Source organism: Psammomys obesus, unplaced genomic scaffold (genome assembly GCF_907164565.1).
Source record: "Psammomys obesus unplaced genomic scaffold, mPsaObe1.curated_primary_1811, whole genome shotgun sequence".
NCBI lineage: Eukaryota > Metazoa > Chordata > Mammalia > Rodentia > Muridae > Psammomys > Psammomys obesus.
Window position 1 is genome coordinate 6038533 of NW_026590699.1, and position 26641 is coordinate 6065173.

The 26641-nt window shown below is 45.5% G+C and overlaps 1 protein-coding gene across 1 annotated transcript in view; it reads left to right on the forward strand.

Moving 5' to 3' along the window:
- Tubgcp3 (tubulin gamma complex associated protein 3) overlaps nucleotides 1-26641 on the forward strand; it is a 45770-nt gene that overhangs the window by 13364 nt on the left and 5765 nt on the right. Inside the window, exons 4-12 of the mRNA XM_055608439.1 lie at nucleotides 6891-7001; nucleotides 7290-7398; nucleotides 8587-8776; nucleotides 10624-10759; nucleotides 11528-11596; nucleotides 15778-15913; nucleotides 21857-21945; nucleotides 22027-22158; nucleotides 25417-25557. Of these exons, the coding sequence (XP_055464414.1) occupies nucleotides 6891-7001; nucleotides 7290-7398; nucleotides 8587-8776; nucleotides 10624-10759; nucleotides 11528-11596; nucleotides 15778-15913; nucleotides 21857-21945; nucleotides 22027-22158; nucleotides 25417-25557 (1113 nt within the window). The remainder of the gene's footprint in view (nucleotides 1-6890; nucleotides 7002-7289; nucleotides 7399-8586; nucleotides 8777-10623; nucleotides 10760-11527; nucleotides 11597-15777; nucleotides 15914-21856; nucleotides 21946-22026; nucleotides 22159-25416; nucleotides 25558-26641) is intronic.

Consider the following 26641-nt stretch of genomic DNA (forward strand, 5'->3'; position numbering starts at 1 on the left):
TTTTTTTTTAAGATATATTTATTGGGGCTGGAAAAGTGGCTCAGTGGTTAAGAGCACTGGCTGCATTTCCAAAGGTCCTGGGTTCACTTCCCAGCAACCACATGGTGACTCACACCATGTATAATGAGATCTGGTGGCTTCTGGTGTGAAGGCATACATGCAGGAAGAGTACTGTATAAATAATAAACAAATCTTAAAAAATATTTATATATTTATTATGTATACAGTGATCTGTCTGCATGTACACCTGCACTCCAGAAGAGGGCACCAGATCTCATTATAGATGGTTATGAGCCACCATGTGGTTGCTGGGAATGAGCTCAGAACCTCTGGAAGAGTAGTCAGTGCGCTTAAGCTTTGAGCCATCTCTCCAGACCCCTGTTTGTTTATTTTTTAATGGTGATGGTATTGTTATTTTTTCTATATTCTGATGTGGTTTCCCCTCCCACCCAAATTCATATTCTCTCTTGTATTAGAAAATAAATGGGCATCTAAAAAATATAAATTCATATGATAAAAACAAACATGCTAGAATAGAAAAACAAACAAACAAACACAAACAAACAGAAGAAAAAGAGCCAAAGAAAAGGCATAAGAAACATGGAGATGCATAGACACACACAGAGAAATCCAATAAAACACAAAATTGGAAAGCATAATATATATGTAAAAGACTACAAAATAAAGGGAAAAAATTCCTTATTTTATTTTGAATTGTGTGTGTGTGTGTGTGTGTGTGAGAGAGAGAGAGAGAGAGCCCACAGAGTCCAGAAGTGGCCTTTGGCTCCCCTGGAGCTGGAGCTATAGGAAGTTGTAAGCCAGACAGTATGGGTAGTGAGAATCAAACCTTTACCCTTTGCTGCTGCCATACCTGCTCTTCATCCTCTGCCGCTTCCATACCTGCTCTTCACCCTCTGCCGCTGCCATACCTGCTCTTCATCCTCTGCCGTTGACATCCTTGCTCTTCATCCTCTGCCGTTGCCGTGCCTACTCTTCAGCGCAGAAATGTCTCTCCTGCTCCCGCCCAGGCCTTGCTTGTTTTTCTTGACTCACTGAACCATCTCTCTAGCCTGGATTTTATAAGTTACTAAGTGTCTTGGTCTGTTGTGTGCAATAGAATACAAATACAACCTCAGTTCCTATCCCATTGAAAGATTTTATTTTCTTCCTGCTTTTCTTCTGAATTACTTTAAATTTTCTAGAAAAGTTCCATGAATTCTGCAAACATCCCCAGGTCCTTCACCTGGGCTACCTGAAAGCTGCCATGTTACTACGTTGACACACCAGCCTTTCCACACTTCCTCACCACCAAAGGTTCTCCAGTCTGGCGTTAATGTATAATCCCTTTGTTTACACAGGATGCCAGCAAGACCAAGGTCTCTAGCCCTTCATCTGACAGTTCCTTTGCCCATGTGACCCGCCGACCCTGCTGCTCTGTTTTCCTCACTCCTTTGCTGGTGTGAGATGCCAGGTGGCAGTTCCTTCTGGGGTTGGGTGCAGTGTTGTCTTTGCTCAGGGCCTTTGTGCTTGTCCCCACAGTCCACTCTGCTGTGGCCTAATGCCTGCCCCATTGCTGCTGGGTCTACCTCACTTGGCCTTCTCTCCCTCCTAGGTCTGCAGAGAGCTAGGCCTGTCCAGGGCCTTCTGTGAGCAGATGAGGCCAGAGTGAGGCCAGCTGCAAGGCACGATTCACCCAGGCCTGTTTCAGTGTAGAACATTGGATGACGTTTGACCATCTCCTGCCCCTGAACATAGGTTCCTGATGGCCTTCATTGTCTGGTGAACGCTATAAAAAATTCATTTTAATTTAAGTTTTAAGTCACTTTTGGGAAGGTTATCTTTAACTGCAGGCAATAGAATTACCATAAAAATTTGGTAGCTTAGAAAATTACATTGTTGTGTAATAAAAATTTGAGGATTTTGCCCTTTAGTCATAGAATTTTTCCTCAGCATGGCCAAACTGAGTTATAATGTGTGAAAGTGAATTTTGTTTCAGGGGCTGTAAGTGAGCTGTAGTTTATGGGGTATCTGCAGTGGGAAATGCTTCTTTGGCCATAAGAAGGTATGGTAAAGAGAAACTGGAAAGGGGAGTCATGTAGCCATTGTGAGCTGAAAAATAAGTGGTTCCTGCGGTCAGTGTCTACGGTCAGCCTGAGAGGCCTGAGAAGGCCCTGGTAAAGCGTGTTCGCCTGGGTGTGTCTGTGAAAGGGACCCAGTGGGGACTAGTTAGGAGGTGCACCTACCTGATATGTGAGCCACAGCATCCTAGAGGCAGGCTGGCCCAGGTTCTACCAGAGAGGAACAGAGAAAGCCAGTGGGGTTGCCATTCTTTGCTCTGCACCCTGCCTGCCACCGTGGAAGCAACCTCTGAAACGGGCACCAGGATAACCCTTTCTTTCTAAAGCTGTTTTAGCATATATTTTGTCTCAGCAACAGTCTAAGATTGCTCTGCAGCAGACGTGAGCAGAGAGAGACAAACCCACTGGGTGGAAGTGAGATGAGGCCATTCAGTTTGACAGACAGGAAGAGTGAGGAAGGGAAAAGACAGCACCTTAGCCTGTGTTGTGACTGATGAACAAATCACTTAACAGCTTTCAGTTGAGGAGAAACATAATGAACAGGTTCATTGAGAGCAGTGGACATGTTAGAGTAGAACTGCAGAGAGCCAGAGCTAGGAAAACAGTCTCTTTGGCCGCATGTGAGAAACTCAGCAACTGCCTTTCCATGAGAAGGCCAGAAGGTGGCGGGTGCTTAGGGCAGCAGCACTGGGAATTCTGCAGCCATTGAAACTCCCCTGCAGAAATGGAGAAAGAGGTGGTCTTAGGTAAAAACCCAAGAGAGTTCCCAGAATGTAGAACTTGCCTAGATTTAGTCACAAGGAAATAGGAATGTGCTCAGACCTCCAGCAGGTCAGTGGCTCTGTTAGCGATTGAAAACTTCATGAGGCAAGGCCATGATGAGATGGCTGTTTAGTGAGTTCTAACCAGACAGCTATGGAGCCACCATCAAGCCTTTTCAAACTCTGGGAAGTCCAACAGGAAGGAACATTTAAGTCCAATTTATGAAGCCATCATAGTAACACAAGACAAATACGTGACCACAGAAAGCCCCCACTCAATACCAAGAAGCCGAATTCAGGAGCATATTGAAAACATGCCATCGAAAGCGGTTTTATTCCAGTAATACAAGGTATGGACCATGGTCCATCAGTGTGCCAGCCTTGGTAAGAGTGTAAGGACATAGTCTGCTCTCTGGTTGTTAGAAAATCATTTGTGGACATTCAGCACAATTCAGTGGTAAAATACTGAAACCTTGACTGGAAAGGATCATTCCTTGGAACAGGAACAGCTAATGTGTGTGGCTGATAAGAGCTGTCTGCCTTGTTCCTCAGTGAAGAACAAGACAAGTATCCATGTCACCAAGCTGAACATTGTGAGCATGCCAGCAAGACAGGAATGAGGAGGAATCCAACCAAGTAGAAAAGAAAGCAAGAAATAAGCCTTTTCAGGTGACATGATCGTAAGATACAGAAAACCCCAGGTATGCTCTGTAGAGAAGGGCATTGGAAAAGAGGTATACCTGTGTCTAGCACCAAGGTTCTCCAACTAGCAGCCTGCCAGTCAGTGACAAAATTTCCTTGTGTTTCTCTGTGTTCAGTAAATGCTGCAAACAGGAAATAAAGAAGACAGCTCCTCTCACACTCTTAGGGATAAATTTGGCCAACAAAACTCCAGCCTGGTGCTCTTTGAAATCCTTTAGCTTGAGTGTTTGCTTAGTCCATGACCTTCGTGATACAAGGAAGCTGACTGGATTGTGTCCTTTGAAGGGGTGAGAAGCTTTTTGGGTACTAAGCTGGGGTCTTGGCTGCCGTAGCAGGCAGATTGCTGTGGAGCTTCTGTGGTCTGTGTCAACATATCATATTCCTCAGAACTAAGCTGCACGCTAAGGAAATCTTCCCTTTGTTCCTGTTCTGGCGTGGGAAGCACACGTTTGTCCAGCAGTTAATGAGAAATCAGGGTACAATGACATTTTATTTTATTTTTTTTTCTAGATTCTTTCTGTGTTTGACATAATGGTGGAAATTAAAGGACCTTGAGGGGGAAATTCATCAGTATAATGAAGGCTTATTGCAATTATATTCTGACCTTGGTTCTTTCCTCTGCCACCATATATGTCTCACAGAGTTCATTGTATTCTAAAGATGAGTACACCTTTTGTGCACCACTAGCTGTTCGTAGAGTGATTGCACGCTCCTGTGCCCTAGATGAAGCAATGTGTTCGTGATTTCCAAAGATGACTGAATTGTCTGGAAGTTTTTTTTTATAGTTTAAATTAAAATTTCTTATTGTTCACACTGATAGAAACCCAGCTGCACTCCAACTATCAAGATAAATTGGTGTGCTGTCTATAAAAACTAGCTCTTGTGTTTAAGTGAATAACAGAGAAATACAATTTATATGCAATTAATCTAATCTGTTGAATGGCGAGCCAAAGGGCAGTCGCAGCACAGTGATGCTCACGGTAGGTTTATAACATTTCCTTGTTTCTCTCGGGGTTAATTTCAGTGTGTGTTACATGATAACCTCATCATAGCAGAGTGTTTATTTCCCTAAGCTGCTTTGGTTATATATTTTAAATTGGAAAGCTAACATATAGCAAAAGAGTGTAAGCTAGATTAGTTAGTTCAAAACAAATCATCCCTTCTCTGTGGTCCCAAGAATGCCAACATTCATATGCTTGGCCTACAGAGTCAAGTGTCAGACCTAGGCATCACTGACAGTTACTCAGCTTGGTAGTGAATTTCTGCAGAAGAAAACCTGCAAAGTTATTGCTCTAAGAGAATGATGCTATTTGAAAAAAACAAAACAAAACAAAAAAAAAACAAAATCAGCAAAATGTTTAGCTGATTATCAAATTATTCTGACTGTTGAATTATTTGTGCAGTTTAAAGTTTGATTGTATAAGCACATCTAGCAGAGAAAGCTACACTTTTGGAGTAATCTGCTTATGAGTGGGTAATATTTGTGTTTACTCAGTTTCAACTGGACTGTGTATCATGACATATGTAATTTTTTCTTGGAAGTAAATAATGTACCACTTTCTGACATTAAATTATCCTTCACCAAGTTCTTAAAAGTGTTTGAAATCCTGACTAGCTATTGGTCTGGCCTGTATTTATAAATCTAAGTTTGCGTCTTGTTTTTCCTGGGAAGATTAGCACTTTTCCTCAAATTTTTAGAGATCTGTGACAGTTAGTAAGAAACTTTATTTTTAGTGGTTACATGATCATTACAGATCATTGACATATTCACTTGCTTTTTGACATTTTTCCAGCAATACTGGCTTTATTCATCAATTGTATGTTTGCCTAAATAGAAAACCCAAGATTAACAACTGTTAGAATTAGTAAATCTAGTAGTTTCTACCTTTCAAGTTATTTGTTTGTTTGTTTTTAAGACAGAATTTTACTATGTGGTCCTGGCTGTCCTGGAACTTGCAGAGATATGCCTCCCAATTACTGGGATTAAAGACATGCACCACCACCCCAGATAGCTTTTGACACTTGATAGGATATTAGAAGTATAACATACTTAATCAAAAAGACTTTACCAATAAAAGCTAATATTTTATTTAAAGAAACTAATGATAGAAATAATACAAAATAATGAAAATAAGATAGTAAAAATACAGTGAAGGCTATTTCTGTAATCTGGAAATGGGAAAATTGTGTGAGCATAAGGGAGCCTAAAGCTAAAACAGCAATGAAACCAGAACAGGGTAAACAAACAAACATACAAAAACCATGGAATATACTGCAAACACTAGCAGATGATTAACTCAGGGAAGCTAAATTTGTAATATGTAGTGATTCACAATTTTAAATGTATAATGAATGAAGAATCTATATTTAATAAAAGTCAAAATAGAAAGATAGGCTAAAGATAGTTCCCAGGAGGAAAACACGAAGAGTATTAGCACTGTGACAGTATGCTCAATTTCATTTAACTATGGGTGCAAAGCACAGGGTTCCCTGCTGGTGGGTGCTAGCAGCACAGGCTTTGGAGGTGTGTGTGGCGTCTTAAACATACAAATTGAACCTTGTTTACTCATCACTTCTGCTTCCAAAGTGAGGTTGTAGGAGTTAGAGCAGTGGCACTGTGCCTTGTGGCTAAAATGCAGGTGGCCTCTTCATACTGTAGATAAACTGGAGGCAATGGCAGTTGGGTTCTTTTTCCTGCTATAGAATGTCCAGAATGGGATGTAGGTGTGGGAGAGGGGGTGGATGAGGTAGCAGATGTGCTTATCGTAGGGTAGCGTCAGAAGAAAATCACAAAGAATCTCCTTAGTGTCCCTTGGCTGGTTGGTTGCAGCTGGCCTTTTGTATGAGACATCCTGTGTGCTCTGGGCTGTGGCAGTTTGTGAATAGTGTGTGTGTTCAGGTGATGTGGTTCCAGCATGTGGCACTCTGTGAGGGGTAGGCGGTCATGATCACATAAACTGAGGGCTGCTGGCCGGGAGCTGAGTGCCGAGAAAGCTCTGGAATTCCATGTCGATACCAAGGCAGAGGAACGCCTCGAGCATGTAGAGCCCTCAGGACATGGGTCGAGGAGCCTGCCAGGGAGAGGCTTCTTCGCACGTATGCTGAGGCCCACTCCTGTGTCTCCAAGGAAAGGTTCACCTTGTTTTTGTTTACGTTATTTAAATGTCTGGGAACACAGTCAACTTAGCTTTCTGGCCAAAATGTTGTTGTCAGACATGTTTCTTGTAAAGTGAGTGGAATCCTTGTGTCTGAAGAACTTACTCATAGCCTCACTTTATAATAATTTCTTTTTCACTAGCAACTAAATTTTCACGAATATTTCTACTGCTCGGTGTTCTTTTACTTGTAGTTTTTTGTGGCATCAGATCCAACCGTTAAAACTGACCGACTGTGGCATGACAAGTACACTCTGAGGAAGTCGATGATCCCTTCCTTCATTACAATGGACCAGTCCAGGAAGGTAGGCGGGTTGCGGGCACTGTGCCACTCACTGTTCATCGTTATTGCTGAGAATGTGCGAATCTGTGACAGAACTGATTTTCAGCTGAAGTTTTGTTGTGCTCTGCTAACGGGCTGCCCTGGTGTATGCTTATCCATGTGTTTTTTGACCTCCTAGAACTCACTTGATACAAATCCAGCACTTGTGCCCTGTGTTTAAATTGGTAGCTGATGGGTAATGTGTGAATATTTGAAGTGTTTGCATCACTGGCTTGTATAAAGGGGAATTATAGCTCATTTTCCTTTTTAGGTCCTTTTGATAGGAAAGTCAATAAATTTCTTGCACCAAGTTTGTCACGATCAGACGCCTACCACAAAAATGATAGCTGTGACCAAGTCTGCAGAGTCACCCTGTGATGGTATGTTTATTGTAATGGTGGGGAAGGTGATGGGAATATCATGGTGGTGATGGTGGTGACAGTGACAGTGATGGGCTTGTGGTGGTGGTGATGGGCTGGTGGTGGTGAGATGGTGGTGGCCATGTGCTTATGAAGGTATGAGGTGGTGAGTGTAGACAGTGTTCATGATGATATGTTGCTTACAAAACTGTGCTCATACAGAGCATATATGTACATACATGAAATATCTATTGCTATGTGGATGTTCACGTTTTTCAATATGGAGTTAGTAGTATTGGAATAGTTAGCTGTTTCCTCCTTAGTGATGGTCATTGCTTTATTCCCATGATGATAAAAAGATAGTAAATAAATAAAGCAGATGGGAAGGCAGTGCTAGCCTTATGACTCAGGATCTTCAGAGGTCAGGTTCTGACCGCATTCTGAAGGTTCCTTTGTCAACTGGTAGGAATCTGCCACCCCATTTCCTTTTTTCTGCTCTCTGCCTGCCTCTGCCTCTATGCTTCCCTGTCAGCTCACTTCCAGTTTTCTAGTACTCTTGCCATCTTGGTTCTTTCACTTTGCGTAAGAAGTGGTGCATGAAAACTCCAGCCAAAGACTAGAGCAGAATCTAGAGATTTAGGAAGCACTTATCTACATACGATTGCTAAGGGCAAGGACAATGCTGTGGAAAGGGCTGCTGAGGTCAGGAGGCAGCCTGTGCAGCTCCTGAGAGCTGCAGCTTCTCACACAATGGCTTGCATGCAGACTTCTGCACAGCCTCTGGGGCAGTCCGTGAGAGAGATGGGATCTGGAACCAGATCTGAGTTTCTCTGTGTGTAAGAGTTGGAAGAGGAGTTGGAAGAGGTGCAGGTGGACCCCTGGAGTCTCCAGTCGGGTTGGGATGATGCTCTGATGTGGTTGTGAGACCAGTTAAGTGAGGACATCTTTCTTTTAGCTATAGCCTGCAGTGTGGTCCTTGAGCTTGTGTGTAGTGCTGAGGCTGACCCTCCTGGAAACCCAAGGGTCAGCCTTTACTCTTGGTCCAGGGGACGCTGGCCTTGTAGGGTCAGCACTGCTTTACCTTCACTGACTGAGGCTGGACTGGCTTTCCATTGATGGGTTGGCTCTGGTTCTGTATATGCCTTGATTGTTCCTCTGTTAAGATACGTGTTACATATGGATGTGTCCCTGTCCCTTTTGTTTTTACAGCTGCAGATATATTCACAGACTTAGAAAATGCGTTTCAAGGGAAAATTGATGCTGCTTATTTTGAGACCAGCAAATATCTGTTGGATGTCCTCAATAAGAAGTACAGTCTGCTGGAGCACATGCAGGCCATGCGGCGCTACCTGCTTCTCGGCCAGGGAGACTTTATACGGCACCTAATGGATTTGCTAAAGTGAGAAACTCCATCTTTAACTTGATGAAAACCTGACGATTTTTCTTTAAAAGAAGAAGTGACATCTGGAGGAAATGAGTTGAATCCTTACAAAATCTACATGGATAAAATTTTCATGGGTTAAATCCCTTACTTTTTTCTTTGGCTGCCAGCAGACCATCATATGTGTGCCATGCCAAGTTCATGAGGATGCCTCATGTTGCCATGAATCCCATGGCTATACAGTAGTTCATGAGGATGCCATGAGTGCTGTGGCATATATAGTAGCTCCCTGAGTGGGCGGAGTTGGAAGATAATCACAGTTAATTTTGGCTTCAGTTTGAAATTAATTTGACAAGTGCATGGTTTAAGTTGGGCTATTAGTTCCTGTGTCTTATGCAGCGTGGCAAAACCTTGCCTTTCTTGCTGTGTTCCCTGTGGCCTTCCTCCTGTTGTACGATGTCAGACGTGGTGTAGTTCAGGGCTCTGGATGGGGCTGGTGTTGAATGGGCCATGATTGGTCACAGCAGGGCCAGCCCCTTCACTGAGGCATTTGAAGGATATGGTCACTTGTTGTGTCTCAGGTCCCTTTAAGGATATACAAATTAATTGTTTCCCATAGGACAAAAAAATAGCAAGGTACCTTTACACCTTGCCTGTGCTAAGGAAGCTGATGTTTGGACCTGTGGTCTCAAGGTTAGCTTTATCTGACTTCCCAGGAGGTCCAGTCCCCAGCTGTCCCATCTTAGCCACCAGGGACATTTGTGTGGCAGTGCTGCCCTGGAGCTTCTCAGGTGGAGCTGGTTATCGGCTGCTATGGAGGCTTGGAAATCCCACTGGCTGGGGAGCGTTACCACACCAGAATTGAGGGATTCTTAGAGAGGTAGTTTGAAGGGAATGTGGTGAGGGCTGTTAAAGGGAAGGTGTCCTCTCGGTGCTGGCCTGGATGCGCACAGGGTGTGGGCTTGTGCAGACAGCCTAGCCGGGTAGGGCAGAGTTGGAGGTCTGGATAGCATTGCAGATCACCTCCTCCCCACAGTACTGTCTTCGCCTGGGAGTCACCTCCTCAGAGGTGTGACTTCAGCGTAAGGGAGAACCATCACGCTGACTCCGGTTGGCTGCAGGTCCATTTGAGGGTCTGTGTCTTTTCACCTTGCCTGCACTAGCGCTCATAGGCCCACCTGAGATGGTTGCTGTCTCTCAATCATGTCTGGAAACAAAGAAACAGCCCTCAGCAATAAAGTACGATGGGTGCTGGGCAGTGGTGTGGTGAGGTTGGGCCCTTTGGAACTATCATGTCTATACTTAATTGTACAGATGTTGGTCTTCGTAGGAAATTATAATGATCCTACCCATGGGCCAGTCATAATTTGAAAACTATCGATGTATAGAACGTATAAGTGCTTTCAGCCTAAGCTGAATGAAAATTACTATTTTTGATATTTTGAAGAGATGTGCTTTCTACAATTCTGTTGGCAGTTCATGTCATGAAGCTGTTTTTAGTGAAGCAGAGTTGGGGTTCTTAAAGGTATTTTAATAGATTTTGAACATAGGGGTATGAGAAAGAAGATGCAGGAAGACAGAGCAAAGCATGGTGTGGGCTCCACTGAGTGTCTCACGTTGTGGTCTTTGCAGTGGTCACACACGGGGTTCTGGACCTGTAGTCTTTAAGGGATTCTAAGAAACCCGAGTGAGTCCACAGGGTGGTTGCTAGGGCACTGTAGTACTCTTAGAACTACGTTTATCCATCCCATTTGTCTTTTTACTTTTTGACCTTTTACATTTTAAATTAGTAGTTTTTGTTTTTGTTTTTTTTTTTTTTAAGAACTCAAATAACAGTATCTTTAATTTTAAACATATTTCTTAAGACCAGAACTTGTTCGCCCAGCAACGACTTTATATCAGCATAACTTGACGGGGATTCTTGAAACTGCTGTAAGAGCCACCAACGCCCAGTTTGATAGCCCAGAGATCCTCAGGAGGCTAGATGTGAGGCTGCTGGAGGTACATGAGGGTGCTGGGGCACGTGGGGGTGATGGGGCAGCTGATTCCCAGTCTCCTCTCCAGTATCTTCCAATTATGTCAGTCACAAGTCTGGTCATTCCTGGAAACTAAACTTCCTGTGTGTGCTCTGCCCTGTATTAGGGGAGGCGAGCCCCTCTCCTTAAGCCACATCATCTGCTCAGGGATAGTTCCCAGGTTGGATGCTGTGTATGAGATAGGACACATCTCAGATACAGATGTGTATCTGTATGTGTATCTGAGATACAGAGCATGGGAGCGTCACAGGTGCTTAGTGACGTGAGCCACATGTAATGGTAAATTGGAGTGGTGCACATGTCCAGCAGGGGGACCGCAGCTGCTCCTCAGAGCTGGGGCAGCAGAAGGGCCGTGCTTGGAGCTGGGGTGAAGAGCATGAGTCCTCACTGCCTGATCTGTTTGTCACTACTAGAAACTCACTGGCTTTCTTGAAATACAGGCTTTTCGAGGTTTAAAGCCTGGTTGGAGGCAGTGTGGTTTGCCATAAGTGAGCATGTGTTTGTACTGTTCATTCAGAACAACGCCACTTTTTCCTGAGTGTGATGTGCCTCACTCCCTTTTGCTTGGATGCCGGGCCTGTGAGCAGGCCCATCCCTGCTTGCGCTGCAGAGCACTTCCTGGTTTTAAAGCCTGCACCTTATTTTACTGCCTTGTTGCTGAGCAGTTGACAGGTTCTTTAGCAATAAGTAAAAAGCCTTTCAGTTATTTGTTGTTTTATTTTATTACTGGTAGGTTTCTCCAGGTGACACTGGATGGGATGTCTTCAGCCTGGATTACCATGTTGATGGACCAATTGCCACTGTAAGATTGATCAATCATTCTGTGTATTTGTGTGCAATGTTCACAGCTGTTTGGATTGCTGGCCATTTTATTGTTTCAAACTGTCTTTTTTTTCCCCAAGAACTAAGGTTCAAAGTAATTGTGATGTAGGATATATACCCACTGAATGAGTTGCATAAGCCAAGGCTGTGTTCCAGATAATTATTAATGAGAGCTGAAATGCTCTATTATTTTAAGAATTCTTAGAGATATCATTTGTTCTGTCACAGGTTTCAGCAAGTGCTTAATAAATGCATTGTTCATTTTATGCCATTATTCTTAGACTGTAGCAACTAATTTAGGATAATTTGAAAGGAAGCATAAAGTATATTTTAGGGGAATCGTTTTTTTCCACTTAGATGAAATTTGATATTTAGCATTCATTGAAGCTGATGAGCCGATAGCTGTCTCATTGTTCACGCATTTTCACTCACCTAGGAGAAGGGCCGTTTCCTCTACCACATCACAGAAGCTTGGCTAGAGGAGGCATGCGCGCGTCTGCAGTTAAACTGCCTTTCTCGCTCATGTTTTCTCTTTTTAGGATTGAGTGAATCCTCCTGACCTCAGACCCTCTGAAACTTTGTCATTTCTGTGTCTGTAATGATGAGGAAGTAAACTGTTCCTTTTATCATTGGGGATATTTGCTAAGCATGACTGGACTCTAAAGTCCCTTCTCTGTGGCTGGTGCACAGTGGCTGCATGACTGTCCCTTTTGTGGGATAAATCACATCCCGGCTCTGATGACTCCACGGAAGCCACATCCATAGAACGCCAGTCACACGTGTGTCTCGGTTCACTGTGGCCCAAGAGCTGTTAGGAAGGGTTCTTTGACTCATGAATCCCCTATTTGACTTTGATTGTTCTTACATTTAGTCTGTCACCATATTCAGAGTGGCCTTTGTCCTTGACTGGTGTCCTGAGTAGTAGTAATTACTGTGCACAACTGCATGGCATCTCAGCAAGCTGTTTAGGACTTAATATTGTCTGCTTTGTTAGCTTCTGTGCATTATGTATTTTCATGCATAAAAGGTACATTAATAAGGCTCAGAAGCCAGGCATAGTGGCTCATGCCTGTAATCCCAGCACTCAGAGAGGCAGAGGCACCAGATCACTGTGAGTCTGAGGCCAGCCTGGTCTACAAAGCGAGTTTAGGACAACCAAGGCTACACAGAGAAATGCTATCTTGCAAAAAGCAAAAGTTAAAGAAAAAAAAAAAAAGGTTCAGGATACAGCTCAGTGCTAGAGCACTTGCCTAGCATGTATGAGTGAGGTCTAAGTTCCATCCCTAGGCCACAAAGACAACCACGCCATACATAGTAAAGATATTTGCATGGACTGTTAAGAGAGTACAAGTGCCTTTGTACTTTGAGGTGACTGCATGTGGTCTAGATGTGTGATTACTCATTTGTTGGATGGTGTTTGTTATTGTGCTGTGTATAGCTAAAACTCAGAGGCTTTAGATACAACTTTAGCAGGACTGAAGAAGCACAGTTTATACCACAGCTTTATTTTAATGACACATCTGTGACAGCCTGGTCACAATTGGCCCACAGGTATCAGGGGCCAGCTGAGTTTTGACAGGAGCCAGGCTGCCACATAGAGAAAGGGGAGAAGGACAATGGTGTTATTTGGAAGCCCATCCAGGAACAGAGTGCAGGAGTGCTCATGCATGACTTATGGCGTTTCTTTTGTGGGTGGAGAATATCTTTATCACGGCCCTTACTATAGGCGCATTACTGCACATTGTTAGACATTGTTTATCATGTTTAATTGTATACAGAGGTTATATCAGGAGATATATCAGGAGGCTGGGGAGTTGACAAATTTGAGGACTGCAGTTCAGATCTCCAGTTTTCATGTCAATGCTACATGGACAAGGCGGCCCTCCTGCAGTCCCAGTGCACAGAAAGCAGAGACAGGAGAGCTCAGGATGAGCTGGCTAGTGTAGCTAGTATAGCTGCTGGGCTCAGGTAAGACTCCGTCTCAGTAACAGAAGGTGGAGAGCAGATATCTGCATGCACATGCGCCATGTACAGGCGTACACACATGCAAAAGGAGAAATGCACAAAAGATAAAGGAAGCCTATTCTATAAACACAGGTGTTTTTTTTCTGCTTTTCTCTTGGTTAATTTGTGTGTTACCTGTTTCCATTCTATTCTCATTAATTGAGGTTGGCATTTTTTGAACAGAATTTAATTACAGTAGGAATATATCTTATAGCAATCATATAATTGTATCTTATATAATAGCAGCATTAGGTTCTGCTAATTCTAAGATATAAAATGTCAGTGAAATTTTTGGGTTAGTCTAACTTGGGACATTGTGAAATTCACAACCCAGCTTACTGAAGAACACATTAGCTAAATCCTACTCATTAATGCTGTTAAGTATTTCTGGTTGATCTTGCTTTTTATGAGTCTCAAGCTGTGGTAAAGTCCATCTGGACCTAAGTGTGATGAGGTCACATAGTCTTGAATTCAGCTGCAGCAGACTTATTTGGAGGGCTTGCAGTGGTGCTCTGTGCAGCGTCCGAGGCTGGTGAGGGAAGCTGAGAACAGGGCATCATCAGGGCTGCTGAGCAAGACAGGATCTCTGCAGATAAGAAGTCTGGAGCTTGCTGAATCTCTGGGCTCTAGTCTCCCTTAGGTGAACCATATAATCGTGTATATAGAGAAGAGTTCTATAGTTGACTCATGACATCTAAATCAGCCATGCTTAATTTCTGTAATCACAAGAGTGATAATTAATAGTGTAGGAAGAAATCAATATGCAGATAATCCCCCAAACTCTTGGATTTGATTTTGAAATTACTCCAGAGCAGGTTCCAGTCACTCCTGTGTATTGTTATTTGCTTGTCCGTCATCACCACCACCACCATCACCGAGCACCTTCCCAAGTCCGCCATTGAGTGGCCTAGGGGAGAATGATTGTTACACATGTGTGAGGAACACAGAAGAACACAAGATAAGGTGGCGCACAGTTAGAGTTCCGTGCTGAAGTGTAAGGAACAAGGTTAAAATTCTAAGAGACTGTGTGGAGTACAGCTAGATGGCTGCTGAGGTGGAAAGGTAGGGTGAGCACTGCAGGGTCTCCTGGGAAGGCAGAAGGACAGACAAGGCAAGCTTTCTCGGGGATCAGAGCTTCAGAGCAAAGTGTGGCCCTGTGCCTATGCTGAAGCCTATGTGACCCTGTGGTCAGTGCAGGCAGCTCTGTCGGAGGCTTCCTTCACTGTCTAGTATAACTGGGTAGCCTGCATTTTATTTGTGAAACTTGGCCAGCACAGGAGGGATGACGGGAGGAGGGCCTGAGACAGTCTACACCAGGAGCCAGCACTTGCCCGAGAAGTCGCATCTGTGGGGTTCGGAAGAAGTCTGTAAACCCGTGATGGTGACCTGGAAGACTTCTCAGGGTGGAGGTGCCGCTAGGCTTGTTTGCTTTGGGAGATGTTGTCACTAAAGCAAGTGATTCCTCTGCCTTTCTCTCTTAGAAGTTGGGGGCTACAGTCAGATGTTCAAGTTTAGACTGATATGGGCTGGCTTTAAAGTCCTGGTGAGTTATGGCTAGAGAGTTGGCTCAGTGATTAAGAACACTTGCTGTGCTTCCATAGGACCTATGTTCTATTCCCAGCACTCATGGTGGCTCACAGCCATCTGTAACTACAGACTCAGGGGATCCAGTGTCCTCTTCTGGTCTCCCAAGGCACCAGGCATGCACATGGTTCACAGACACACATGTAGGCAAATATAAAGCATAAAATAATTTTTTTTAAAGCCAGGCCCTGTGGTGCATGTCTTTAATCTTAGCACGTGGGGGACAGAGGCAGGCAGGTCTCTGAGGTGGAGGCCAGCCTGGTTTCCGTAGAGAGTTCTACCCTGTCCTGAAAACCAGAGTGGGGCAAAGTCCTGGTGAGTTGTCTGCTGGTCATACCTGCCCTCACCCCTGTGTCTGCAGCTGCAGGGCTGATATAAGCACGCCTGCCTGCTGCTGGTGTAGAAGTGACTAGGTGGCTGCTGCTCCAGTGCAGTTCTCCTGAAAGCGCCACCTTCCTTATTTAGGTCCCATGTAGACTGGGCTGGACTTGTGTGGTTGCTGGTTATGGGAAGGCTGGGGCCTGGGCTAGGGAGTTTTTTGCACATGAGCCACAGTGTGTCTTGTCTCTCCAGGTGTTCACGCGAGAGTGCATGGGCCACTACCTGAGAGTGTTTAACTTCCTGTGGAGGGCCAAGCGCATGGAGTATATCCTCACTGACATACGGAAAGGACACATGTGCAATGCGAAGCTCCTGAGGAACATGCCAGGTAAAGCCAGAGGAGGCCAGCGAGCCTGGGCCTGCCGTGCTGTGTTCTTTTGGCATCAAACATTAAAGTCTTAAAGTAACTGAGCTGAAAGGACTCAGAGTTGTGCTTTGACTTTGGATTTATGAAAAGGTTTCTTTGTATCACAGTTTCTTGACTTAATCACAGGGTAAGAGAAAATTAAGTCACACTGGATATTTTCCCCCATACCATGAAGTTTTGTTTAGTTTTGTTTTGTTTTGATCACATTTGTTTTTCAGTAAAGTTCCTGGTGTAGTTTAATTAAAATAATAATAACAATGATACTGTAGTGTGAGTGCCTGAGTCCGTGTAGATGCACCATGTGTATGCTTGGTACACATGGAGGCCAGAAGAGAGGTTGGAGCCTTGGAAGCGGCGTCACAGACATTTGTGAGCTGTCACGTGGGTGCTGGTAATCTAACCTGGGTTCTCAGAAAGAGCAGACAGTGCTCTGAACCATTGAGCCGTCCCTCTAGTCCCTGTTAAATACCAATTTTCAAGGAAGGACACTATTTCAATAGGTCCCTGCTTTACTCAAAATTCACTTAGTGCCTTAACTGTATTCTCTTTGAAGTATTAATTTTTCTTTTGACCATAATCCAGGATGTGGACGTGTTTTATATTTTATAATTTAGAAATATAGTTAAGACACTTAGATATTTAGTCAAGATTGTGTTAATGTTACAAAGTTGAACAGCTTCAGTTATGAATAATTTTGAGTTGATTATACTGAACTCAATTATGAAAGCATTCCATAAACCTCTCCAAAGAACAATTAAACTGAAGCTGCCCTTTGATTAGTAAATTATGAGTAAAATGGAGCAGTTGTTTGAAGGAAGAGATTTCCTCATCGCTGCTGTGGGTTGTAGGTTGACTCCAGACCGTGATGGCTACAGCAGACTGCAGACAGGAGCAGCCAACCAAGCCCGAGTGGCCGTAGGAGAAAGTGGCCTTTCCCAGGGCTCCCAACACTGCCTGTACTCATGGGTGGCTGAGAAGGAAGAGAAGGGAGTGCAGCCAGCTTCCTGTTTCACAAGATGAAGCTGACAGGGTGGTGGTGAGCTGGTCTTCTTCATAGCCTTCTCACCACAAGGAGAACTGGCTTCCTAGGTCCTCAAGGAAAAAGAACACAATGTCTTTGTGCAGGGCTGAGGCGAGGCTTGTGCAGAAGGTGACCTGTTGTGTTCCACCCTACCCCCGCTCCCAATCTGACCCTTCAATTGTATTTCCTTCTGTATAAGCTGTCCACTTACTCGTTGAGATAAAAGCAATGTTTAGACATCGGGCTTTTAGAGGCGTGGAGCAGTGCTAATCCTCTGGTACGCTGACAAAGCACACTGGTTGGTGGCAGTGCAGTCTGTTCTGTATAAGACAGTAGCGCTCTATGAGCTTAAGAAATGTAAGTGAATGGCTGGAGAGCTGCCTGTGCTTTAGAGCACTTGTTCTGGCTGAGGACCCAGGTTCAATTCCCAGCACCCACATGGTGGCTTACAACCACCTATTACCTCAGTCCCAGAGAACTTGATGCCTTCTTCTGACAGCCTCTCGCACCAGGCACACATGCAGTATAGGCATACGTGCAAGCAAAACACTCATAAATAATAAATATTAATGTATCGTTAAAGAATAAAAATAAGTAGAAAGAAGTTTAAGTAAGTAAGAGTTGTTTGAAATAGTGTATATGAAGCCCCATTCTGCTGGACTGGAGTGAAAGCGGTCTGCTTTCTCTGTCCTTTCTGACTGTTGAGCAGGACTATTCCTGCTGTTTGTCTGCAATGAGGCCACATGCCTGCCAAGTGCTGTGTCTGCCCTGGAGGCACCAGTCAGTCACAGAATCTCTCAGGAGGCATTGTGGAGACCTCATTGTCACATGTGGAGACTTGTCCAAGGTTGAGGAAGGAAAGTAATTGGCCTGGAATTTTATAATTGCATTCTGTACTTGTGGTTGGCTCTCAAGTTTGTTGGAAGGCAAAAATGGAAGCCTTGGAGAAAAAAAAAAATGAGTCAAGAGTAAGCTAAAATGAATTAAAGATGGAAGGTCCTGTGGAGGAACCCAAGTCTCCTTTAGCATAGAAGCCATGGAGGAACATGGAAGGAGGCATATGTGACAGGTTTTTTTGGTCACTACATTACAGAAGCTGGAATGGGAGTCAGCCTTCTGTGTCACAGCTTCACTTGATGCTACTGCTGCCTCTTTCTGCTCACTGTACTTCTCTGTGTTCAGCCTATGCCTGCAGCAAATAGTTGTGGGTAGGCTGAACCAGCTCATTGTCTATTGAAAAGCCATGAGAAGCCAAGGGTTTAGTCTCCAAATTCATTCTGTTGGTTATCCTTTAACCACATTTTATCACTTCTGAAGTGAGCATTGTTGCTCTGGGTTTACCTTCCAGGGTGTGTCTGAGCTGCTGAGCTGTAGCCGTCAGGGGCTGCATTGCCTGCAGGGTGCCAGCCACAGGCACGGGCACTTGCCCTTGTAGAGATGGATGGCATGGTGGTTCTGGACTGAGGCATAGAAGGGTAGTACGCAGTACTAATTGTAGGGAGAAGGGCAGGCACTGAGAAGTGACTCAGGCCACAGACTGATGCGTAGCACAGCTGGTCTGCTTGCAGCTGTTTTCTTTGCGGTGATGTATTTAACAGTGATACATTTTACAAAGGTGGCACCTTAGCCATCTTCCTCTTCAGGGCCAGTGTGTGGGCACCTTGATTTTAGTGAACAGGTGAGTCCTGTCACAAACTTGAAACTGCGCTGTGCCTGCCTGGCCTAGGGTTTCCAGGGTCAAATTTGCAGAGAAATCCTGAGACCAGCAACCCAGCCTGAGTCTAATAACAGTGAGTTGTTGTCTTTGTGAGTGACGCTTACCTGTAATTCACACACAACGAATGCTGTTAGGTGGGCATAATGGCATCTGGATGTCAAACGTGAGAATGCAGAAAAATTCTAGTTCTTAAAGCATCTTTTATGTCCAAAGCCTTGGAAAATAAATTGGTAGGTATTTAATCGAGCCACTGTCAACAGAGCAGCGCCAGGGGAAGTACAAGTTGCGGAGGGCATCTTGAAGCTGTGATGAGACTACTCTAGGGTATTTCATTAGAAAGAAATATTGAACTTAGGATATAAGGTGTCTCCTGCTGCAGGTATGTCCTGCAGAACATGCCTGGGCCACAGAGCCACTGGTTCAGCTCGCACTGAGGTCTTTGAGTAGCCTTTACGGGGCAGTAGACAACCAGGAATGAGTGTGTGTAGTCTAGGTAAGCAGAAGGGAAGAATGGTCATTAAAAGAAGATAGATTTGCTTTTACTTTGTATGTATGGTATCTGCCTGCATGTGTGTATGTGCACCATGTGTGTGCCTGGTGTCTTCAGAGCCAGAAGAGGGTGTTGGGTCTCCTGAAATTGGCGTTACTGACCACTGTGAGCTGTTATATGGGTGTTGAAAAACTGAATCTAGGTCCTCTGCAAGGGCAGGAAGTGCTCTTAACCTCTGAGCCATCATCTCTCCAGCCTCCAAATAGACATTCCTAACTATGTAAAAGTGTATGTTAACCCAGCAGGATGCACTTGTATGTCCATTGCACCTCAGTGTGCTGTTGCACCAAGACCATTCTTATTGTGAGGGTTCTCCTGGGCCAGTCGTGAAACATGCTTTAAGCATCTATTTGTATTTCAGGGTCCTGGGCAGAGCGTGGAGGATAGCAAGTACAGATTACATCTTCAGGGCTAAACGGATATGCTGGGCCTTTGGCTTAAGCCGATATTCCTCACATCCTCACAGAGCTGGCAGTGTGTTTTGACTCCTTGACCAGGAAGGATAGCATGAAAGTAGCAGACTTCAGTGATGCCTGGAGGGCTGTGTTCTCAACTTTGTTTTCCAGTAGGCAGTTACCTCACTGTCAGGTGTCACTATGGAAGAATGTCTTTTCCAAAAGACGAAGTGACAGGTTTTCCTAGGAAGGACACGTATGTTAACATTTTTCCACATGAGCAGGATTTGAGTACTGGGGTGAGGCTAATGCAAATGACTTGTGCAACTGGATTGTGCTGCCTGGAGGCTATTGCAGAACGAACTCAAAGGCGCAAATGTGACACACACACACGTGGGTGTGTTAGTGTACGCTGCTGTGCTCCAGGGAACCCTGGAGCATCCACACACACAGTGGGAGAGACAGAGTCCTTTCGATCCAGCTCTTGCTGGAAACCCAGAGTCGACCTGCAGAGCTTTCTTCTGAGGTCACGACCATGCATACCTGAGGTGGCTCTGTCCCCTGCATGGCAAACTGAAGTCAACTGTATGGCAGAGAACTGGGTTTGCTAGCCTGGTCTCAGGGGGGAAAACCACACTCCAGGCCTTCAAGAGAACTGGGAGCACAGCCCCCTTGTCAGATGCCTGGTCACCATTGTGCGAACACATGCCTGCTCACTCCAGACAGGGAACCAAGACAGACCAAAGGTGCAAAGACCCTGAGTCCAACTTGGCAAACCAGGGAGTTTATTGGGTTAGGAGTATCAGTGAGGGGCAACTTGAAGGAGCACATGTGACTCAATTGACACTGTTGGTGAACCAGTGAACTTGACTGGGATCGTCACAGGGGTCAGGGCGACTTGGGTGTAGCTAAATGAAGAAGGGTGTCTCTGTCCTCCAGCAGTTAGTAATTGCTTGTGCATCCCGGGGGAAGGCTGAGCAGACTCACAGCATCAGGAAGGCTGATGCATCTTGGAAGCCCCTCTTCCATGGGGGCTGTTTAGTGGGCTCGACCTGGTGAGAGCTGCAGATAATGGCAGCTGCTCTGATTTGAGGATGGTGCTGACCATGTCTGAACCAGGAGACAGTTTGCTATGACCTGCCCCTCATCAGGAGGCCCATGAGCAACACCTGCTTTTTGGGTTTCCCTCTCACCTTGCACAGGCATGTTTCCCCAAACTCCTTGTCAGATTCATTAGGGTCAGACTTGCTGTTGCCTGCTCGTGTGACAGTTTGCACTCTTGTGCAGTCCTTGCACACACTGGTTTATGTGTGCTCTGGGCTGCGTTTCATTCATTGAAGAATTTGAATCTGTTGTTGTTTTTAATTTGGGATCATGTTTCCGTCTTCCCTCTCTTGACCAACTGTGTTCACGGCACCAGGACAGCAGTTCCCTGCCTGTTGGTCTCCGGCCCTTGATGTCACATTTTCTGTGGGAGCGGCAGTCTCCTAGGGCCCCTCACTTGTCACTTAGTGTTTCTTTTGTTAGGACTGATGCTATTTCTTAGCACCCAGCACTGTAAGCTTAAAGCATCAGTTGTAGCAAACATTCTAGAGGCCAGAAATCCAACATGAGGCAGAAGTCAGTTCTGTCCTGGCCCTGTGAAAGCTCTGGAGGCCTTTCCTGCGTTCCCTGGGTGCCGACATGGCCAGTATTCTGCACTTGCGTGTCAGCTCCCGGGCACCCTGCCTTGTCTTCTTGCTGAATTAGGGCCCACCCCAAGGCCTCTTGTCTTTAGATGAGTAGGGGGAAGTAGCATTCCTTGCGTGGTGGGCCAGTTGCAAAGAAGGCGTAAAATAAGGCTTGTATTTGTGTGCAGTGCTCACATCTATAAAATAGACTTGTATCCTTAGCTGTGTGGTGTGTGTGCACACAGAAGTATGCAGAATGCTGATGAGCGAGCACAGAGACCAGAAGAGGCCGCTGTTGTTCTTGGTCACTCTGCACCTCACTCCCTGTTCTGTTGGCCAGCCAGCCCTTTACATGGAATCTGAAACCAAGTCCGTATGCGGGCAAAGCAAGAACTGTTACCACTGAACACACCCCTTTTTAGCTAAAGCACCAGGATTGTTTCCTGCCCGCCGTCTGGAATAAGGCTTATGGCTTCATTCGAGGGCAGCCGGCAGGCAGAGAGGTCTGTGCCAGCACGAACACCTCCCTGGTGACATGCTGTCTCTTGCAGAGTTCTCTGGGGTGCTTCACCAGTGCCACATCCTGGCCTCTGAGATGGTGCACTTCATTCATCAGATGCAGTACTACATCACCTTTGAGGTAAGCTGGCTTCCTGCCCCTGCAGTCTGGCTCAGTGCTAAGACGAGCAGGCCCTGTCCACAGCCTTACCTTTCCCTTTAGGTTCTTGAGTGCTCCTGGGATGAGCTTTGGAACAGAGTGCAACAGGCCCAGGACCTGGACCACATTATCGCAGCGCACGAGACCTTCCTGGACACCATCACCTCACGCTGTCTCCTGGACAGCAACTCCAGGGTAAGGCTCCGTCCTACAAACCAGGACCGAAGCTGTCAGTTGTCAGGCACTGCTACATCAGGGACCCTCAAACTTGTTCTTTGAGGGTCACTTCCTAATAGGGTTGGAATAAAATCGGTCAGATGGGAGTGTGCGCTGACACCTGGTGTGGCCATAAGGATAAGTACGAGCAGTGATACTCAGTTGGTGGGTATGGAACAGGAGACTTTGTCATGAGTGACGGCCTGTGGAGCTATGTGAGGATGGGCACTGGAAAGGCATCGGAACACCAAAACAAGTGGTGGCGTGTGTGACAGTCCCGAAAAATGGAGAATGTACAGCTCTTCGTGTCTTTCTTCCTCTTTGTTCTGGGAATCAGTCTTGGGGCCTGTGGTTTCTAGACACTCACTCTGAGGACGCAGTTTCCATTTTCTTGGTTAGGGATAGTGCTGTTTTAGATAATGGCATGTGGCTACATGGATTTAACCGGACTGTGTGCACAGAGCTGTGAGTGCCTCGTAGCTCAGGGCTTTCTCCTTGACTTTGTTTCTCTAGAGAGCCCCTGTTCTGGGAAGGGGCATGTTTTGAGTAGCAAGGCTTTCTGGAGTACTGATTTCCTTTAAAGGTCTGGGACAAGAAAGAACACACTCTGAGCTGGAAGCAGGTTAGCTGTGCATCAGGTCAGCCTGTGTGAGCACTTCTCACAGTGCACGCTGCTCGAGACACAGTCCAGGTTTGCAGGGAATGCTGCTGCCCCTACTTTACCGAGGCTTTCAGTTTGTTTTCTGTTTGTCTGCATTAGCCTACCATGCTGGGGAGGAGTGTTTGAATAAACTTAATTATTAGTATGTGTAACATACGGTGAGCAAAGGCACTTCTATATGCAAGTTGCTTTCTGGATACTGAAACAGTGGCATAGAAACATGCTGAATATACTTTGAACATAATTAGTAACTCACGAAATGGGCATCTGAAGTGGTCTGGGTTCCTGTTGGCCATTCTTACCAAGTCCAATCTCTGAGGTTGGTATACAGTGGGTGTCACATCTCTAATGTGCCACTTTGTTATGACTGTGGTGGTGTCAGTATGCTGGTGATTGTATGGTAGTGCCCGCAGGTCCTCAGCCATTCTGTGATGTGCCATAGACCTGGAGCGCCCATGAGTGGGCCATTGTCAACGTTCAGACAGATGGCAGGCTCTTCTTGTGACTCCAGGGCTCTGTTTTCAGAAGCAAATGAAAATTTGTGGGAATTAAATTATATGATTCACCATGGTAACCGGCTTGTAGATGTAGCTGCTCCTCTTTTCAAGCTATTAAAGTCACATTTTAGTTATTTTGCAGAGGTTAAACAGTTGTGAAAGTCACCAGGTGTATTGCTCTTCAGAAAATGTTGGGATTACTAAGGACTGCACCCACGCTGGTACCTTGTGCTCTCTATGGCTCTGCTAACACGGGGGCTGAGCTCATAAAGGTTGGCAAATGTCTATGTGAGACAAGTTGGGTCGTCCTAATTCTTGAGTTCATAGAATAGCTGTGGATATGAGCCAAAGAAGCTCATGCTGCCTGTCTGCAGGGCAGTAGTACTGGGGAGTAGTTGTTTGGGGGCGAGTATCACTACCTTCACTGAAGGAACTGTGCCTCAGGCTCCAGCAGTCCTAAAGTTGTGCCTCGGTGGCTGTGTAATGAAACGACTAGCTGTTGTTTGTAGGGTCAGGGTCCTGCTATACAGCTCAGACTGGCCGGAACTGGCTGGAACCCCATCTTACCTGCGGACTGCTGAGATTATAGCTATGAGCTACCACACCTGGCTTGGAGCATTTTGTCATCGTTTGTTCCTAAGGAAGAAATCTATTATATAAAACAGAGTGAGGTAATCTGTTCTGGGCATACAAATTTTAAATATAGCATTTTCATTATGTCACTATGAGAAAATCAGTTATCATGATACACAATGAAGCTGGAGGTGGAGGAATGACAGTTGCAGGTATGAATGTGTGTATTTATGCAACGTTGAAAAACCTTGAGCAGCACAGTAACACGATGCAGGCTGGAAGCAGCTCAGAGTGTGCAGTCACAGAGCCCTGGAGCAGAGCGAAGAAACTGAGTGCACACTTTACCTAATGGCCCTCAGGAGAGATGCAGTGTTCCAAAAATAAGCTGTTTTTTTACACACTACAATAGAAAAATAAACTAGAGAATTACATCCTTATTAAAATTTAAGCAGTACCATTTCCATTCTTTGTTTTCTATTTTTGTCATAAAATAAAATTCTGGCAGACAACAGGGTGACACTTCCTTGAGCTTGTGTCCAGCATACATGGCTGCTTGTCAGCAGTGGCATCTCCTGTTCTGCCTGCATTTCTGTGCAGGTTGAAGGCCTTGTTTCACATGTGTGCACTGTAGCTCATTTTGCAGTTTCTGTTCCTGGATTGGTTCAGCTGTCAGTGGTGTTGCCGACATCTCAGCAGGACAGGGCGCCGAGATGGGTGACAGGAATAGCTTCATTAACTGTGGAGTGAGTGTGGATATCAGCTTCTCTGCAGGCTGGAGTCTTCTAAAGTGTGGTGGTTTGAATGAGAATGGCTCACGTGTTCAAATGCTTGGCCCCTGGTTTGTAGAACTGTTTGGGCGGAATAGTAGGTGTGGCCTTGTTGGAGGAGGTGTGTCACTGGGAGTGGGCCTTGGTGTTTCAAAAAGCCCACACCTGGCCCAGCCTCACTCACTGTGCCTGCTGTCTTTAGATCAGGATGTAAAGCTCTCACCTACTGCTCCAGTGCCTTGCCTGTCTGCTTCGTGCCACTATGACTGTGGACTCACCCTCTAAAACTGTAAGCTCCAACTAAAGGCTTTCTTTATGAGCTGCAGTATAGCAACAGCTAAGTCACAAAGCAAGGACTAGGAGGAGCCTGTCCATTTTGGTGTTGCTGTGTGGCTTTGGAGATGTGCGCACACTTGTAGACACACACAGAGCTCACATGGTAGTTAGTGTGTCTGTACCCTCAAGTCACACTTTCGGCAGTGGGTGTTACTTTAGGACAGCCCGCTCTCAGAAGTCAAGTTGAGAATCCGGCAGCACCTGCTGGCAGCATTACTGCTTTGTTAGGGTGCAGACCTCTTGACCCGAATGCTTCCTTGCCACCCTCCTCTAACATGGTTATACTGGAGACCATTTTCCCGAGTCTTGGGAGGCAGAGAACCCCAAGCACAAGTGTATCTTAAGTGGAAATGCCTCACTAGCATGTTGAAATTCTGTTCATTGGAAAACATTGTCTTTTCAGGTACTTTTGAATCAGCTCAGAGCTGTGTTTGATCAAATCCTTGAACTTCAGAATGCCCAAGATGCGATGTACAGAGCTGCACTGGAAGAGTTACAGAGACGGTTGCAGTTTGAAGAGAGGAAGAAACAGCGTGAAGTTGAGGTTTGCTTTTGACTCATGCTTTCTCACTGCTGCCAGTCACTGTGGACAGCAGCGATAGCTTCTTTGCGGAAATCTCCGCACACTAGTTGATGTGCAGTCGACTCTGGGTTGGAGGAAGTTCTGAGTGCTGTCAGATTGAGTGGTCACCTCACTCTGTGACTGTGCTGTAGAGCAGCGACAGTGTTGCCCCAGTGTCTCTGTCCTGGTGTCTCCAGAGTCAGCCTGTGCCCTATCAGTGACTAGAAGCTGACTTGTTACTGACACACGAGCTTGGTTTCCTTAGGACATTTCTGTGTGTTCCCAGTGGCCTGGAGTTGGTGAGATTCGTTAGACAAGTCGGGCTGCTGGTGGAGTTTCTTGCTCTTTCTAGGTGCCTAGTCTTGGGGTAATGAAGGACAGGTTGTTTAGTTGGCATAGTTAGTTGGTTTTACTTTTGAGTATTACTCCTGTGCCACCCATGTAAGGTGTCTGGTGGCCACATCGCAGGTGCCGAAGGGTGGAGTTTGGAAGCAGGAGCGTGTGTCCTTTCGGTGCTCTTGGTTATCCTAGCTGCAGTGACTTGTGGGTGGTTCTGAAGAACACACACATAATCTCCTGATCCATGCCCAGCAGCCTGTTTGTGCCTGACCAACACAGGGTTATGCCCTAGCCATCACTTTCCATCTCTGTGCTGTTGGTAGAGTTGTCACCTGTGACGTGACATGTAAAGCAGTTGTGATACACAGAATGACGTCAGTGTCACCCTCCAGTGTTAGCTATTGTCAGACTACATATAACCTCCCACTGAGACCAACCTTTATTATTCTAGGCAGGCAGTGGTGGTACACACCTTTAATCCTGGCACTCAGGAGGCAGAGGCGGGTAGATCTATGAGTTCAAGGACAGCCTGGTCCACACAGTGATTTTTCAGGATAGCCAGAGCTATATATTGAGACCCAAATTATATATATATATATATTTGGTCTTAACCAAAACAAATGTTTACTGTTCTGATAATAGTGTGATGGCTAGTTGTGCGCACAGTGCTGGTCTCACCACGTGGCTGCAGCAGCAGAAGTGACACGGCCACAGACTGAGTGTAGGT